General features: G+C 38.0%; 1 protein-coding gene across 2 annotated transcripts in view; it reads left to right on the top strand.

The window, feature by feature from the left end:
- The window catches only part of cep85l (centrosomal protein 85, like), a 48323-nt gene that overhangs the window by 1043 nt on the left and 28816 nt on the right, over positions 1-18464 (top strand). The window contains exons 1-2 of one of the 2 annotated variants that reach the window (XM_057352681.1): positions 3938-4271; positions 6237-6395. In XM_057352681.1, coding sequence (XP_057208664.1) covers positions 4223-4271; positions 6237-6395 — 208 coding nt within the window. In that variant the 5' untranslated portion in view covers positions 3938-4222. Of the gene's footprint in view, positions 1-3937; positions 4272-6236; positions 6396-18464 lie in introns of those variants that run through there. The other variant, XM_057352682.1, reaches the window with a different exon arrangement.

The following is an 18464-nucleotide window of genomic DNA, read 5'->3' as shown; positions in this document are numbered from 1 at the left end:
CTTTCTACAGATTTGTGTGAATTCACATGATGTCATTTGCATGTTTTTGTATGATCTGCTTTTGCCCCAAGTGACAATTGTTGTTTGGGGGTGACCTTTGTGCTTGTTTTTTTCTAATAATCATACATTTTTGTAAGCCACCTCGTAAAACAGTTATATATATATTTTTGTGATATTTAATTGAAATGTTTATATTAAAAAGTAAACTAACTGAATTAAAATGATAAAACTGTCATTTATGTAAGGAATAATTGACGACGGGCCGTTCAATTATCGAAAGTTAATGCACACCCCGAGGTGGTAATGCGGCCACGACGCGAAGCGGAGTGGCCGTTATACCTCGGGTGTGCATTAACTTTCGATAATTGAACGGACCGGAGTCAATTATTCCGCTTATACCACTGTCACAACACCACAAGACGTTGTTCCGATACCACAAGACGTTGTTACGATGTTTTATTTCAAGACATTTGTATGGTATTTGTCCCGGAATGCTCTTGCTGGTAGGACTAATTTCTTACGCATCTCATCTGAAGGCGTTGCTTGAGCTGCATATGCAGTTTTCCGAGAGCGAGAGGAAGACAGACAGTGCACGTGCACACGCGTTTGCTTCACTGAGAGTGAAAAGACAAGTATCTATATTTGATTTGTTTTCGTCGTATTTAACACCCCTGTCGTATAAGAAAAGTATTAAGAGAAAAAAGTGACACGGAGGTTTCTGCGCCAGCTGCGGTTCTCTCAGTGGCATAGAAAGCTTCCTGCTGTGTGTTTTAAGTCCCGTTTACCCATTCCACAGACGAATTTAACATGTTGTTGTTGTTATTTTTGTGCTTCGTGTTTTATCTTTAACCCGTTGATTGTGTCATGTAGTTTGCCGTTACCTTTGATATATGCTTTAGTTTTTCGTCTGAACAGTCCTGTACAGTGCTCTCGCCATTGTTGTTCAAATGTTCATGCTGTCCATAAATATTAATAGTTATTTCTTCTCAGACAATGGAATTTGCCAGTCACTTTGTCTGTTGTTAGATACATATTCACTGGCGGACAGTAGGCTAAACTTGGCGAAGTGATATGGAACTGTACGGTCAGCAGACCTGGAACACCTTCATAGGTGTGCGTTTAACTGAAAAATAATGCACACCCGTCGAACGTTCGTCAGCCAATCAGAATGAAGCATTCAACAGCCCCGTGGTATAAAATAAATGTAAATGATAATAAATAATATAATATAATAAATATAATTTTATAGTTAACAAGAGAATAAATATTTTGTCATAATTGATTTACTCTTATTTCATTCATGATGTTTTTCTTTAATTATTATTAAAGTGATGGTGAGTTATTTTAATATTTTAAGAAACGTTTTAATGGTTTTGTGTCCATACAGTGGAAGTCAGTGGGTCCAGTATTATTTGCCTACCACCATATTTTCTTTTGTGTTGTGCAGAATTTTTTTTTTTTTTTAAGATTTGGAATGAAGTGAGGGTAAAGAGATAAATTATGAAACTAATAACTATTCCTTTAAGTATTGCATAACCGTGTTTTGAGTTATTATTTACTGTATTCCTATATTGTAGAATGTTCTAGGTGGCACTGATGGGTGTTTTTCTGGAAAATGTATGAAAATTCGGAACCCCAAAGGTCCAAAAACATAATATTTTTTAACTACTTTTTATTTTTTAAAAATCATATTTTTGTAGTTTTGTTGTGCTGACTTTTCATACATTTTTCTGATACGATTTGTTTTGGCTGAGCACCCATTTCAAGTTGCCTTTGTTGTATTTTGTTTATTTATGGAGGCTTGATGTTTGTTTTAAATGCCTTAATCTTAACTTTAGCAATGATTGCCTTAGCTGATATGTGTATAGTGCGTTTTGGCTAGCAACAGACCACGACTGTTTGCAATCGAGTGTGAGCTCTCTTTGTGTATGAAGTGTAGCTGCTCTGTCTGCTGAGCGAGTGGGCCAGAACTGTTGCTCAGAGCTTCTGTTGTCGTGGAGACGGGCCTCGATGTCACCCAGTGCCAGGATTCCCTACAGTCTGCTGGAATGTCTTCATACATCACCTCACTGCAGCTTCCATATACAAAGGTGGCCCTTTAAAATGACCCGTTCTTTTCTAAGTGTAATCTTAGTCTGGTATAATTCACCTAAGAATTAAAATTCAATGAATGTGGATGGGGACTGGAGATAGCTGTAGTCACCATTGACTTTCATTGCATGAGAAGTAGAGCATCTTGAGGATATAGATAGGTCAGCACATTTTAGGTTTCAGAAAGTCATTAATTTGGAATGAAATAAGGGTGAATGAACAATTTCATTTTTGGGTGAACTATCCCTTCAAGAAACATTTCATAGGTTTTAAAGGAAGTTCCAGTCCTTTTCAGTGCTGTTCTGTTCATATTTTGTTAAATCTGTGCCACAGAACTATGTATAAGTAATCAGATAAATAACATAAAAGCAAGGGATTTTGCAAGCATTGTGTTGGTGTGTTTACGGCAAAGCTTTTCGAAGTCCAGTTGAGCTCGGCTCTATTATGCAGCACACAGTGAAGTTGTAAAGTAAGCTGCTGATGTGAAAAGGATCTTATCAAAGCTTAACACAGGAATAAAAGTTGCTAGCATGTTTTGTTTTTGGAAAACACAATATTAAGTGGCTGCTACTGCCATTTTCATGCTGAAGTTTTGTCCAAACATTAAGATATGATCAAACTTGTTTTCTATTCTTGATCAAAATCCTGTTAAAAACGTCTTCACTGACTTTACAAATTGGGTAATTGGACTTGAATGCTTTTGCAAATTGCAAAAGGTCTGGTTAATTGTGAGATCATGGGTAATTAAACCAATATAATAGAGTTAGGATGCATTCTTGTTTTCAATGGCTTGTCGTGGGTTAGAGGTTGTCTGTTTATATTAGGCTCAATTAGGCAGTTTAACCATCTGAGATACAAGATTTTACGTGTGTTATTACATGTTTAGGATCTCTGATGTCAATGCACATTGAAATGGTTTCTTATGAAGGAAATTGTGGATGTTATGCCACGTGTGAAGCAATGCGTATGTTATTGCAAAAATATAAACAAATCAGTTGTCAGATTTTGTGCGTTTATGTGTTGAGCAAATAGCAGAAACACCAACTGTCTAGCAAAATATATTTTCTAGTAGGCTACCTGGTGGGGAATCAATAAAGACAATTGAATCATTTAAGCTTTTCAATTTGTTTCACTACTACAAGACTCTTGTAAACTCGCACTCGAAGATGGCAATATAAATAGACATGAAGACAACAAAGAATGTTTAGGAAGGAATGTCCCCTTTTGGGCAGCTCGGACAAGTCTGTCAAACAGGTGTGGACTGGAAACAGAGTTTCAGACATCCTTAACGTAAATAGTTATAGTTTCCCGGTGAAAGAATGTGCCAGCTGAATGGTGAGCTATATGAGGGTGAGCTCTTGGTTCACATGACCCTCATAACAAAGCCCTGTCCTTTTAGTATGTGAAATATTATTTAAGAGCTATAATAACAATATTATTGTAGAACTTAGTTTTTATAGAATACAACTTTTTGTTGTTTTCAGTGTATGATGTTTTAGTTAACACACTGAAGATCATTCTTTCCCTCCTTTTCCCTTCTGATTTTAGGGGTTAGTTATGGTTATGGGTAGAGCTACAGGGATGTTTTTGTGACCAGAATGTTGTTCCAGGGTCAACAAGAATGTGTTTTTTTGCTAAAAGACGACCCTCTGAAAGATCTATAAATGAACGAACTAACGTAAACGGCCGCTGAACATACATTGCCAATTCATACCGTTTGCGAACGCGTTATACCAGAGCGTCAAGGTGATTCTGGATGCGTCCCTCCGTCACTCGAGCACTGCGGGTTTGTATCGAGTGGGCGGAGCTAAGTTTCTCTCAGGCTTTGATTGCGTGTCTCCGCGGATCTCCGGAGGGAGCGCGCACGTACAATGCAGCTGCCAGCGAGTCTAGAGTATTAGTTCATAACTCGGATTTGCGACCTATGCGCGACCCTTTCTGCACTGTACTATAGTAATATCCAGTAAAGGTTTGATTTTACATTAACGTTACATACGCAGGATATCTTCCAGTCATCATGGAATGCGGTTTCACTTAGAAAATCCCCCTTCTTGGTGGGTTCGCACATTTTGTCTTGGCTCTCGGTGTTGGATCCATCCCCTTCGCGATTTAGTGTTCGCAACCGAGCGCAATGTGGGCCAGAAACGATTTTGAGGATGGATTCGACGCGTATAAAATAGGTAAGACCCTAGCGCTTTGTGACATGACACACAATGAGCCGTTTATATGGTAATGCGAACGACACGAGAGCCATGTTTGAGCTGAAAGCCTGGCGCGTGTAACGGTGCGTTTATTGTTGTTCCACGCGTCGGTTTATACCACGGTAACCGATCCCTTTTAATGTCACCACTGTATTTCGGTTTCTTATGAAATGTTAGTGTAATAATTTGTTGTAACATCCAACGAGTGAGGTTACGGATGTGGATACGGGGTTCTCTAACGTGCGCGGTCCCTTTAATAAAAGTCTCATTAATAGTGATATATGCAGTGCATAATGTAATGTACAGTTTGAGTTTGTGTTTATTTGTTATCCAGTGATTTCAAGTAATGTTTTCTAACAGTGTTCTGTCTTGTTTTATGAAAATTAACAATGGTTTTATTACATTAACTGGTATTTGTAGTAAACCAGAGTAACCACACATTTATAAGTCACATTTTAACCCTAATATTTGTAGTAGAAAATATGGTAGAACAAGTAGTAATGAATCCACCAATAACATGGTTACTATACTTTTACTATATATTAAAACCAGGATTATATCTAAAATCTCTATAATTATATACACTAAATATATATGTTAAATGAATGTATGTTTACATGCTTTTAAAAGTTCATACTTATTATACATTATTCGTTGTTTTGTTTTGTTTTGTTTTACAATTTGCACAGTGCTGCCAGCCTGCCAGAGTACAATCCAAACAAACACATATGCTTAGTAGTCTTGTTTCTTTTTTCAACTTTTCTGATATTTTATCGTAATATATATAATCTGTAAACACAGATGAAACAGGACTATAACTTGTTTGTTGTTTCTCTGCCAGTGTGATTAATATTCCATATTCATTTGCGTAACTGGTGGTGGTTTAGATGCACAACTGTTACCCCATCAACAAAAAGATCTGTTTACTTGTGATATTTACAGATCAACTATTCTGTCCAGATCCTTTTTATATGAACTTGTGGTTTGTCCACCCAGAAATGACAAACTTCTGTGATTTCAGATGGCTCTTGGCCTCGTTCTACTCATGAACTTGTAGTTTTAGAAACAAATGTATGCTTCTGAAGTATTGTTTGACATTTTGAATGACTTGTCTGGTTTATTGCTGTCTTAGACAAAAGTGCTTCAAAAAAGCTCAGGTTTTCTACAAGATTTATAGCAAATGCATAGTTGCATGTACTTTATTAGATTTTGCTGAGAGCAGCTGTAAGCAAAAGGAAGGTGTTTTAACTTTCGCACCTTTTGGTGACTGTTTGCAGCAAAACATTTGAAAGCAGTTGTTCTTGCTGGATGTCTATGTAATAGTTTTCTATTATGATTCAGTTAATATACAATTTTGCTCAGCACTTTTTTAGGGTCGAATAGACATATTCAGGGATTTCAGCTACAGAGAATTAATATTCCACCTTTTCCCAGCAGGCGTTATGGAGGACATCCAAATAGTCGTGTCTAAACGGATTACACTTCACATCAGAATAGATTAGACTAGTAGATTTGGGCACAAGCCCTCGTGCAAGACTGACCATTTCGTTTGCCGAACTTCACCTTGTTTATGTCCTTCACATTGTCCAATGCAAAAAAGGATAAATGCGGATTGTGTTTTGAGTTATGGTTTGTGTAATAGATGAAAAGCGACATATTTTTGAAGTAAAAATCTTTTTTAAAAAGTTTATAAAATTAAATTTTTGTACAGGCTGTTTTGAGTTGCTTTTCTCTTATTTTTCTTTGTTTGTTACATTATTGAAAACTCAAATTAAAATAATAATAAAAAATAAAAAAGTGTCTAAAAAGAGAAAATCTCAAAAATAAAATTTGAATGGCTGGTTTTGTTTTGCTTCCATTGAGAACGCTGTCATTTTAATGGGGTCTCTATTTGTAAACGTTGTCTCCATAGTGACCCTGTGTCAACTGTTTTCTATTTTCTAGGTTCGAGCACGTCCTCTCCTGGATGGGTACCAGGCTGTGACTCGGCATGGCAAGCTTCCTCTTCCTCCGCTGGCATTAGCAGCCGCGGGCGACGTCACAGCGCCGCCTCCGACAGTGGTGACACGGGCATCGGAACCTCCTGTTCTGACAGCGTAGAAGGTAAAACTAAAGTTGGTGTGATTGGTTAGCCCGAGTCTGCTTTGTGAGGTGTGAAATGTTATTGATTGGCTCTTTGTTAATCACACCTGGTTTTTGTCGTCAGTCATTTTCTGGAAGTTCATTACAAAAGAAGCTAAAAGTCATGACCCAACTGCTTGTAGGCTTTGCTTCGGTCAGACAAAACCAAATAGGATTTTTAAACACTGGCTGAAATTTAGCCTTGACCAATAAATAAATAGATCCCGTTCAGGGTCTTTTTGGATGTTGTATGGAAATGAGCCACTTTGCCTTTTGAGAAGTTATTATGAGCAAGCAACGATTCGTAATAGCCCGTAGAAATAGGCCAAGCTTCCTGTCACTAAAATGTATGTAGGCCAGTGTGTGCAAGGGCTTATGGGTAGCGATTATAAGATGCTGAGTAAAGGAGATCCGTTCGTTTTTCTTTTTTCTTCCCAAAAACTGTTGCGTCCAAAATGAGTGAAAATAACGCTACGATCAAATGCATATTCATTTACAGTTTTTAATATGCAAAACCCTGCTGATGTGTTATTGACACACATTACTAATACTCCACACACTTAAAGAAGAACTGTATCCATAGAAACCCTATGAGCAAATAAATAAAGAAGCAGTCATAGGATTCTAATTGAGGCCTGGAGCTATGATGGATTTGTGCTTCATACTCTATTGTGTATCATCACGAGTTCTCCATGTCAGCTCTCAGCTGGAGGCTCGCCGTCCTGCCCTACATTTTAGTGGGGAATAGTCAACATCTCTCCATCCTCACCCGCTGCTGCTTTCCACAGCTAGTTGACGGCTGCCTGGCTCACTGCCCCGAGGAGACGGACCACGGCCATGCTCCTATCGATCGCAGCACACGATTGAATTGATCTCATTATCATTAGGGTGGTTAATAAGCCTATGCAGAGGACTAAAAACCAAGGTCAAGTACAGAGCTGCAAGCTATTCATTCTGTTCTGGTCTCATCATTCCTGCGTGATTTGGAAACACTTATGACTTCCCAGGACGATGCAAGAAGCCAGAATTTCTTATTTTTTGTCAAGCATGACCTCAGAACTTTGTTTCAGAGTCAGTTCTGGATGGGAGAAGTCAGCATGAGTTGGACACAGAAGTAGGAGAGATCTGCCGTGATAACATCTGTAATCTCTGTGTAGGACGGCATCCGTGATATCACCGCATGGCAGAGAAAACAGCTATGACCACCCCCACACTGCTAGACATAATGAGGAATCACAGCAAAATATGCTGTTTTAAGTTTTAGATGTGAGGTTTTTGTGCAACTACTATTGTCAATGATTGTTTAAAAAATAAAAGTTTCCTGAGTACTCCTGCTGTCTTCCATTGGTCAGACAAACAGATAGTCCCACCCCAAACCCAAATGCTCCTAGTTAGAAAAGCAATGTTTCGATGGGCGGCAGAGCATTTTTTATAGTTGTCTATGTTTGTTAAGCTGGGATACAAGAATGCGGCAAATACAGTAAGTAGATAAATAAAGCTCACTTGTCCAGTTTTTATTAATTTAGCTCATAATGTTGCTGTATTACTTTCCTGTGAGTCCGTCAGCAGGGAAGACGTAATTGTGGATTATTTTTGTGTCAATGAGGTCTGTGTTTTTAAGCAGATAAAATACAACCAGGCTGAAGTTTATTTGAACTGTTTCACTGCCGCAGTACCTGTGTGATTTGACAGAACGTTACGTAGGGCAGAAAAGATCTGATGAAGAAAAGCTTACAATGATTCTCCAAAATAAGCCTCTTCGTTTTAATCTGGCCATGCTGTGCTGTTCTCAAAGATGGCTTGAAGTCTTTCTATAAACCTTTCTTTAAGGAAGAATTCCACATATGTAATCCACATGAAAATGGGTGCTATTTTGAGAGCCACTGAAAACCACTACATCTAGTTTACCATTCATTTTCACTCAATACAACACTACTACATTCACCAAATTGTACAGACAGCAGAATCCTGTCATTAGCTCTGCTGTAAGTATTGTTCAGATTAAAGATGAAGGATTTAAACAAAACCTGTAGCCCTGGCTATTAAACCTGTACTGACCATAAACATGTTTCCTTGCATAAGAATGTATGCTATTACTTTTGTAAGCGAACAGACTTGTGAAGTGAACTTCATCATGTAGTAGGTGTAGTACTATGTACGTTTCATTTAAACGATACAGTTGGCTGGCTGGCTCCTTGCTTCTTTTGTCTAAAGCAGTATAATAACTAATGCAGTTGTTGAAACACAGTGTTGTGTTGTGCGTGTGCTGTTCACTGTCCTCCTGTGCACTTCATAATTAGCAGACGGCCTCATTTCGGTTGGTTAGAAAGTGCAGTATATGTGTGAGCCCAGGGACACGTCCTGCATCGAGGATGCTCAGACTGTCAGTCACTTTGAGGACAAGTGACCTCAGATGCTTAGAGACAAATGCACAGCCGCAGTTACCTCAAGCCCAACTGGTTTAAATGGTTTACGAATTCAGTACATTTAGCAATTGCTCATAGAGAGGTCACAAAACATGAATATGTTGGATTTAGATTATAGTGTCATGGTGCACTGAAATTATATGTAACTAATTGAAGTTATAAATTATATATGAATATATCTACCAGGTATATATGGCAGTTGAATGTGCTTTATGGTTTCTTAAAGCTCCAATCCGTAACTTTCGCCTTCATATGGACAATCTGTTTAAGACGTAAAAGTGCGTATTACTTTACATATTGAAGTAAAATGACATCAGTCTGACACTTCCTGTGAAACTGTATCCGATGGCTCAATTTATAAATCATTATAATAATCTTACTGGTGCAAATCCGGGTAAGACCGTTTTTTTGTGTACTTACTCAATGCTGATTTTTTTATCATGTTACGGATTGTAGCTTTAAGGTTACTTAATAGCATAACTAAACCAAAAATTAAAAAATGATGTTCTGTTTATTGTTATTTATTGTTACATTTTAAAAGATTTGTTGTTCAGCTTTCAGTAAGTAACTAAAATGACCATAAAGCACGGTTTAAGTAATTCATGACAAAGCAGTATGATAGCTTGATGTTTTTGGGTGAACTGTTACTTTAATTCTTATCAGCTGTGATCTTGCCCTCGGGTCACTGGGGGTCTCATGACCGAGTGACTCTTCCCCACAAGACGTCTTTATTTTCAAAATCATCCAGGCTTTCCTGTGGCACGCGTCTAACCTTCAGAAAGCGCTCGAGATGTGTCCCTTTTAAGATGAATTTACCTACTTTCATCCACCTTGAGATTAGCCAAGGATCTTTCAGAATTCCCTCTCTCCAAATGAGCTGCCAGTGGGTGACCTAGAACAAGGCACAGGAAATTCCTTTAGTTTTGAACCAGGCCACCTCCCCTACTCAAGTCACTAATTATACCTTTATAAGGGCAGCAGTAGCCTTCCTCCTAATTATCCCGGGGGGGGGTCTGACGTCTCCATCTGGGGGGGCTTTCATTCTTGCTTGATCATAGATTGTATGTCATGTTTAGAGAAGGGCTTGGCTAGATCACTTTTATTGTCTCCTTTAAGACAAACAGCAACCCTAACACTTTATTACTTTGAGAGTATTGATTATTTAACAGTAATTGAATGAAATTTTACGATACCATATCAACCCTGGTTTGAGATCAGAGCCACGTTTTTCACAAATCCAACACTTGCTTTCCTTGGCACCGTCCTTAACATCTGTCCTCTGAATGTTTGCCAGGCAGTACACGCGTTTCTATCGAGCGCTTACGCAACGAAGCTGATGTCCAGAACGTAAGGTGTCATCTTGCTATGTGAGGATCAGCTGTGTGGAAAGGAAACCTGAGTCGCATGACTTATCAGCCAAGAATAAACACAGAGGTGCCCGAAGATTTGCAGGAAAGCATGATTTAGATACTACTGACACGTCCAGAAATACACGAAGAACAGTAACGTGCATGTCCATGTAAATGCATATTGTTGGGGATGTTACTGGTTCACAAAATGCCTTAAAATCAATTTGACTTTTGTCACTATGGTTAAGAGTAGCATCAATTCTGGTATCAACCACATTTCCCCCTTCTTCACCTTACTTCCTATTCCCGAGGGTCAGAATATCGCCATTTATTAGATTTGGGCCAGATTAGCTCCTGGCACAGTCTGAGTAGCCAGTTGGGGCGAGCTTATTAGCGTTTGACTGAGAGTAGTGTAATGCCGTTAGCTGTGAGTAAAGGGGGGTTTGTTTGCCCCTGGCCTTCTGTGCAATGTACCCAAACCCCCCCATTGTCAAACATGTTTCATATGCCAGCTGCTCCTAACCCATCATTTTAATGACGTCTTAAATCGTGAATGAGAAATGTGTTGGACGCAACCTTTTATTAATGTTTTTTCATAGTTTACTGAATGGACAAACACATCTTGCTTAAAGGGATAGTTCACCTCAAAATGAAAATTCTGTCATTATTTACTGACTCTCCCTCATGTAATTTCAAACCTGTATGGCTTTATTTCTTTTGCAGAACACAAAAGAAGATATTTTGAAGAATGTTGTTAGATATTTTGAATGTTCTTCAAAATATCTTCTTTTGTGTTTTGCAAAAGAAATAATGTCATACAGGTTTAAAATGACAAGAGGGTGAGTAAATAATGACAGAATTTTCCTTTTAGGTCATCTGTGATTTTTTTCCCCACCTGATAATTTTGCGCTTATGAATTTTGTAGATGCTTTGATACGGAGCGATTTACAGTAACACAGTTTATCCGTTTGTGTGTCTCCTGTGAATGGAACCCATGACCTCTGCGCAGCTGAGATTGAACATTTTATTTACTCACCTGCTACATTTGATTTGGGCGTAAAACTCATTGGTGTCAACCATCTCAAACAGCTCGCCAATGCAGGGTCATCCCGAAATAACACAGCATTTCACCTTTTGGCAGATCCATCTGGACTTTCTGTGCATGTGAACACCAGTTTAATCAATTCTGTATTAAGGGTCAAGCTGAGCGTTGATTAAAATTCACTCAAATAGGATTTTCTTTCATAATTTCATAAAACGTCTGCCCTGCAAATGCTGGAGGGGCAGTTTGCATGTAAACTGTTAATGAGACAGACGTCTGTTGGTATGGATGAAGGGAGGGAGAAAAGAGCTGTCTTTTGTGAGGTTTTTGGTAATTGCTCTTGGAGTGCAGCTTCAGTCACGCATGGAAACTCCTGCCCTGCCCTTTTTTATTCGTAAAGTCTTTGGCTTTTAACTCTAAAACTGTGGAAAAGACGCACCAATGTCATGTGTGCCGATGTATTTATCTTCATCTTAGGATGGTGAAATAGAGAACGAGTTATTGTATGTTTACCAGTTTAGCTCTTAAATATTTTTTGTTATTTTAAAGAATTTTGGACTAATATAATTGATCTATCTTTACTGTAATTGCATTAAGCTTAATGTGTGATAGCATGGCTATTGTTTGTTTAGCTGCTGCATGGAAAAATGACTAATTTTGCTCTTTAAATCCTGCGATGCATTGCAAAAGAGATAATCCTTCTGCCTTAGAGGTAACAGATAAGAGATTTGAGCTTTTCCAATGCAGTAAGATGTAGTCCGGGAACATCCACCCCGCTGAGACTGAGTCGTGTCTCTAATTATGTACTGAAGACGGCCTCAAGAAAGTAGGTTATCACCTCTTATTGAATTTCATAGCGTCTGTTTTATAAGTTCACATATCATTCTCATGTGTGTGGGACGTACAGAACTATTAATATTTTGTTTTTAACACTAGCGAGCATTAAACAGGTGACATTTGTGCGAATTAACTTTAAAAGTAGCAATTTGATGTCTGACCGAATGTAAAAATTCAATTTAACTTTTTACAGTTTGCATTGCATCAAAGCAGCTGTTCAAGCAATCCAAAACCAAGAAAACAACATACACAAAATTTGTACAAGTGATGTGAAATAGAGAAGGTAAGGGAAAAAGCAAATGCATACACTGACGCACACATCTGAACTCATAAAGATCAGAAATAAGGAAAGATTTGTTAAATCCACCGTGATCTGATGCTTTAGCAGAGGAAAGAAAACTATTTTCGTTTAAGTGGCTGTTTCCCCGTACTCGGTGCAAATCCTTGGTTTACTTTTCCAAAGTGTTTTCCATTTAAAACGGAAAGATATTTTCTCAGTTATTTTATGTAATAGCGAGTTCTGCTGATTGTGGGTTTTGGCGTCTTTAAGGCACATTTCACACTGTTAAGCTCAGCGTTTGTGGCTGTTGTAGCTCAAGTTTGTACACGACTCAAACAGGGTTTACTTATTCTCATTGTAGAAACACTAAAGCATTTCTACATTTCTGTAGACAATGTTAGTTTTGCAAACCATGTTTTTTGTGTTCTCTTTTCTTACTTTCTGCTTATTTTAGTAGACACCATAAGCAGTCATGTATGAGACGCTGTGCTGCATTGTGAATATTGTCACGATGACTGAAGGGTTGCCTTCTTCCCTTCTAGCTGTAAATATCAAGGACACCTTTTTTAAAGGGGTCATATGACACGGCTAAAACGAATATTATGGTTTGTTTTAGATGTAATGCAATGTGTGTATACACGATTTAAGGTTCAAAAACGCTGTATTTTCCACATACCGTGCATGTTTCTATTTCCTCTTTGCCCGCCTCTCTGAAACGCCCAGATTGCTCTGAAAAGCGAGGTGTGCTATGATTGGCCAGAATACTGCAAGCGTGTGACTGAAATGTAACGCCTCTTACCATATTTGGAACCAGTGTTGGGTGTAACTAGTTACTAAGTAATTAGTTACTGTAATTTAATTACTTTTCCCTTGAAAAAGTAAAGTAAGGGATTACTCTTGTTTTTTCTGTAATTTAATTACAGTTACTTCTGATGTAATTAAAGTAAATACTTTGTGTAATATATGTGTGTGCAGAAGAGGAATTTACATCAAAATTCAAAGTCTAACTTCAAAATCCGTGCTTTAATGTATAATTCTCACATTTGTAATTAATAATAATACTTTATGTTGTTTTATATTATTTATTTGAATGAATTAAAAGAGCCGTTTCATTTCTATCCTTGAATCACTTAACTCATCAAGGTTGATGTAGGATATAGAAAGTAATTAGTAATAAGTAATTAAATACTTTTTGAAGAGAGTAACTTGTACAGTAATCTAATTACATTATCGAATGTGTAATTAGTAACTAGTAATTAATTACTTTTTCAGAGTAACTTACCCAACACTGTTTGGAACATCAGGTTCCAAAGCAATTGTACTGACAGGTACGCCCACCTTACTTGCGTATACATTTGGGCGGTCTTAGTCAAATCATACCACGAACTTACGTAGATTTGAGGGGGTGTGGTTACACGAGGCATTTCAGGCAGGTCTGGGTGAGCATTCGCTTTTACAAGTAGATGGAATGCATCTTTTGTTCCGACACTTTCATTTTTGCAATTTTACGTGTCTAATACATGCATGGGTAATTTATAACACACCAAAGACACAGAAAAACACGTATTTGCGCAATATGACCCCTTTAATAACACGTTATTTTGTTATGTGTATACATTGCATAAATATGTGGTATATTAGAAAAATGCAGAATCTCTGTATTGACCAAGCAGTATCCAGTTCATTGTATGATACCAATAGACATATTTTAGAAGTAATCTACTTTATGTAGACAAACTTAACTGTTAAAAGTGTTTTATAAAGTAGACCAAAACAACAGAAATATCAGCTGTATTTGCTGAATTAAGTGGAAGCAGAGTTTGTCAATGTTGTCATTCTCAGATTCAAATGCTTTAATGTCATTCTAAAAGACCTTGGATTTAAAAAGAGGGGAAATTTCTCTTGCAGTGAATGAAGTGAGAACTGAATGAGGTCAGTTCTCCGTGATCCTCTCTCATCCAAACACCAGCCCGATTTATCCTTATCCGGCAGGGCCATTTCACCACTTTAAACCAAACGGTTCCATATGTTTGTTGGCGCTGTGAAGGGACCGTGTACATAGACTTTCCTTTATGTGGACCTTCTTTCATCTGTTGGGAGTCAGATGTGAGCCATTACGGCAGCGTTGATGGCCCTTTTGTGCTGGATGTGAACCTGGACGCTCGCGTCGGGTCTTTTTTATTGTGGTCCCTCAGGGCTGGAGCGTCTGTCGTCGGGCTCCAGCTGTAGAACCTGAGTGATGTTCTTGTCTCCATCCGTCACATCTGTGTTTGTTGTGTGTAAGCAGACAAAAAGTCATTACAATTGTATTTACTTTCCAGATATATCATCTTTTTAAGTGTTTATTTCATATATTACATGTATTACCATGTCTGGATATAGAGATAGTGTGCATGGCCTCACAACCCGTGAATGAAACTAGACACGCCGTGCAGGGAGAGAGGGTTTTAAAGAGCATGTATGATGAATGAGGAACACGTACATGCTAGTACCATGTTACATCATTTATCTTCGTGGAGAGTAGAATCATTCATCCTTCATCTCAATGGAAGGAGATAAACGAATTACAGAGTAAAAAGAGAAACAGGATGCAGTGCAGTCAATGGGGTCTGGCAGACGTTAGCTTACTGGATATGGATATAGATCAATACACATGCGGTCATAGTGCTGCTGGTGCTTAAAAAAAGTTCCTGATGATGGCGACGGGATGGAAAGACAACGCAGGAAGTGATCACATCATAAATGCTTTAAGAGGAAACAATCGATTGTCTCGCCACCGAACCCGGAGGTATTTGAGAACGTGTGTGGTGTTTTATGTGAAACAGTCACGTGATTTAACCACACATCACTTACTTCTAATTGGCTGGAATAAACAGGAAGTGGAAATTAATGGCCGTGAGCAAAGGTGATGGGAATGCTAACGGAAAGCTTTCTCCCGAGCTTCTTGTGCTCTATGTGCCCTTGAAAGTGTATCTTGTGTCTAGTTTTGTTTTGATGTAACCTTAGCAGCGTTGTCTTTTAGGTCCTAGCTCACCATTAAGTGATTATAAAATATGCTGTTACGTGATATTCTCATGCGTGTGTGCTCTGATCTGCTGGAGTTCTCTTTGTTTCACTGAAGGTCCATCAATGTCACAAGCATCTGTTGCAGTTCTTGGCTTGCATGAATTAAAGGGACAGTTCACCCAAAAATAAAATTTCTGTCATCATTTACTCACCCTCGAGTTGTTCCAAATCTGTATACATTTCTTTGTTCTGATGAAGGCAGAGAAAGATATTTGAAAGAATGCTTGTAACCAAACAGTTCTTGGCCACCATTGACGACCATAGTAGGAAAAATTACAATGATAGTCAATAGTGCCCCAGAACTGTTTGCTGTTCTACATTATTTAAAATATATTTTTTGGTGTTTAATAGAACATATCTTTTTTTCCTACTGTGGTAGTCAATGGTGGCCAAGAACTGTTTGGTCACAAGCATTCTTCCAAATATCTTTCTCTGCATCGGAAAACAAAGAAATGTATACAGATTTGGAACAACATGTCTAAATGAAGACAGAATTTTTCGTTGTGAACTGTTACTTTAATCCTAATATAAATAAACTGTTTTTAAAATAACAACAATCTCTATTATTGAATGCCTAAAGATAAAAAATGGTTCACTTGACAGTTTATTATGTCCGATGCACTAGCTAACGTTAATGAAACAAAGCTGTATGGCTTTCTTCTGAAGAACACAAAAGAAGATATTTTGAAGAACGCTGGTAACCAAACAACATTTGTCCCATTGACTTGCATTGTATGCACCCAAAAACATTTCTCAAAATATCTTCTTTTGTGTTTCGCAGACGAAAGAGTCATATACATATTTTAAACTACATGAGAGTGAATAAATAATGCCAGAATGTTTATTTTGGGTGAACTATTCCTTTAAGAATCATCTTTTAGCAGTGCACAGGATGAAGGAACATTGTTGATAAGCCTGATGCACCATTATCTTTGTTTGTTTGTTGGTTACTCTACGTGATTGCTTTCTGCTTCCTTTCATAACAAGAACACAAGTCCCATGTAAGCATTCCAAGTCCCCTTGAGTACACACAAACACACACACCGTACAGTGGCTCAGCGTTTCTTTTCCCCGGGCTGATAATTATCCTCTCCAGTTTGAAAACACACTGCATCATCTCTCATTAAAGCACTGCTGATTTGTGTGTTTTTGAGCCCTGGTTTAGCATCTTTACTACACTAGCATTAGCCCTAATGGCAGGCGGAGATTACGCACGATATTCCACACACCATCTGGCTGTCTGTTCCCTAACATCAGCCCTGTTGTCAAGCTAGAGCTAGAACATGATATGACAAGCCCAGCTGGACACATGTGTCCCTGGACCACACAATCAGTCACAAGGGTCAATTTTTCAAAATTGAGAATGAGATTTATACATCATCTGAATGCTGAATAAATAAGTTTTCCATTGATGTATTGTTTGTTAGGTGTAGCAGGCTGTTGCTAAACAGGTTTGTTTTAACAATCTGATCATGATCTTTACTTAACATCCTAATGATTTTTGGCATAAAAGAACGATTTATAGTTTTGACCCATACAATGTATTGTTGGCTATTGGTACAAATATACCTGTGCTACTTGTGACTGGTTTTGTGGTCCAGGGTCACATATTAGCATGCACATATGCAGTAATTTGTGTAATCCATATAATCTTTAAAAGCTTGGTTTTTATATACAGTATATTGTTCAGTCTTAGGCAAGTTTGGCATTTGAAGTCATACACTTGCATTTGTGGCTAATTTGTTTACTTTATTATGTCTAAATTGTCCTTTAAAACAGTGGTTCTCAAACTTTTTCGTTGTAAGGCCCCCTTTGTGTTAAGTGCATCGCTTTGCGGCCCCCCATATAAAGACGTATAATCTTAAACTTAGAATTTTAATTAAACCAAAACCATTCAGTTATACAATGCTGGAACCTCAATTCGTTTGGTTGGTGGTGTCATTTTTCTGATGTTTTATTGCATTAAATCTATGATAAATTTCTATATTTCATAAAATGCCACAAAATCTGTGGCCCCCTGGATCCGTCTTGGGGCCCCCCAGGGGGCCACGGCCCCCAGTTTGAGAACCACTGCTTTAAAAGACATAGTTCACCCTAAAATGAAATTATTATGTACTCGCTGTTTAAGCACTTTATTTCAAACCTGTATCACTGTCTTTCATATGTGAAAGATATGACATGAAGGTGATCTGCTCTAGCTTTCCCATATAATGAAAGTGAATGGGGACTGGGGCTGTCAAGCACTTTAAAAGTATTATAAAAATATGTATATGCTTAAAACACCTACTCTTTATTTTCCAGTAAAGAGCATGAATTTTATAGACCACCTTTGACCCTTTTATTGGGCTTTATTTGTCATTTTGGAACAAAATTGTACCAGTCCCTATTTACCTTCATTGTTTAAAAAAGTAGGCAGGATATTCAAAAATGTTCCTCCTGTGTTTATACAGTGCTGTCACGAACAAAGTGAGTAAATTCTGGCAACATTTTTTTAACATTAATTCGTGATTGGAAACACCGAAATATTCTAAACCAAAAATGAACAAAGTAAAAAGGTTTAAATCAATGGTTGATCCATTTGGCCAGGAAAGCTTGGATTTAAAACGTATGCAGCCTGTTAGTTTTGAAGTATTTGTCAAAGGCATTCTTAAAAAGTTTTAAGCTTACACAAGAGTTTTAGACTGACAGGACAGTTTATGTCAGAGCATTTGAGCTCAGCTGACCGAGCGTTAGTTCTGCGCCGGTCCGCTCCTGTTTCAGGGGTCTGACCGTTTCCATCCTCTCATACGCGTTACGTCAACTTCTTACCGTGTCACTCTGGAATTCCTGGAAGTCGATGATGCAACAGCAGGCTGGAAATACTGACAGAACTGGTGCGGTGTGTCAGGAAGAGTTTTCCAGAGTCTCCCAACAACATCCATAATTCATGTTGTAAATTAAAACAACAGGGTTGTTTACATGTTTACCACTGGCTGTGGGTTATCATATGATTTAAACCATTGGTTCTCAAACTTTTTCGTTGTAAGGCCCCCTTTGAGTTAGGTGAATCGC

Source organism: Triplophysa rosa, linkage group LG15 (genome assembly GCF_024868665.1).
Source record: "Triplophysa rosa linkage group LG15, Trosa_1v2, whole genome shotgun sequence".
Taxonomy (NCBI): Eukaryota; Metazoa; Chordata; class Actinopteri; order Cypriniformes; family Nemacheilidae; genus Triplophysa; species Triplophysa rosa.
The sequence above is the reverse complement of the archived record's forward strand: the minus strand, read 5'-3'. Positions and strand labels throughout refer to the sequence as shown.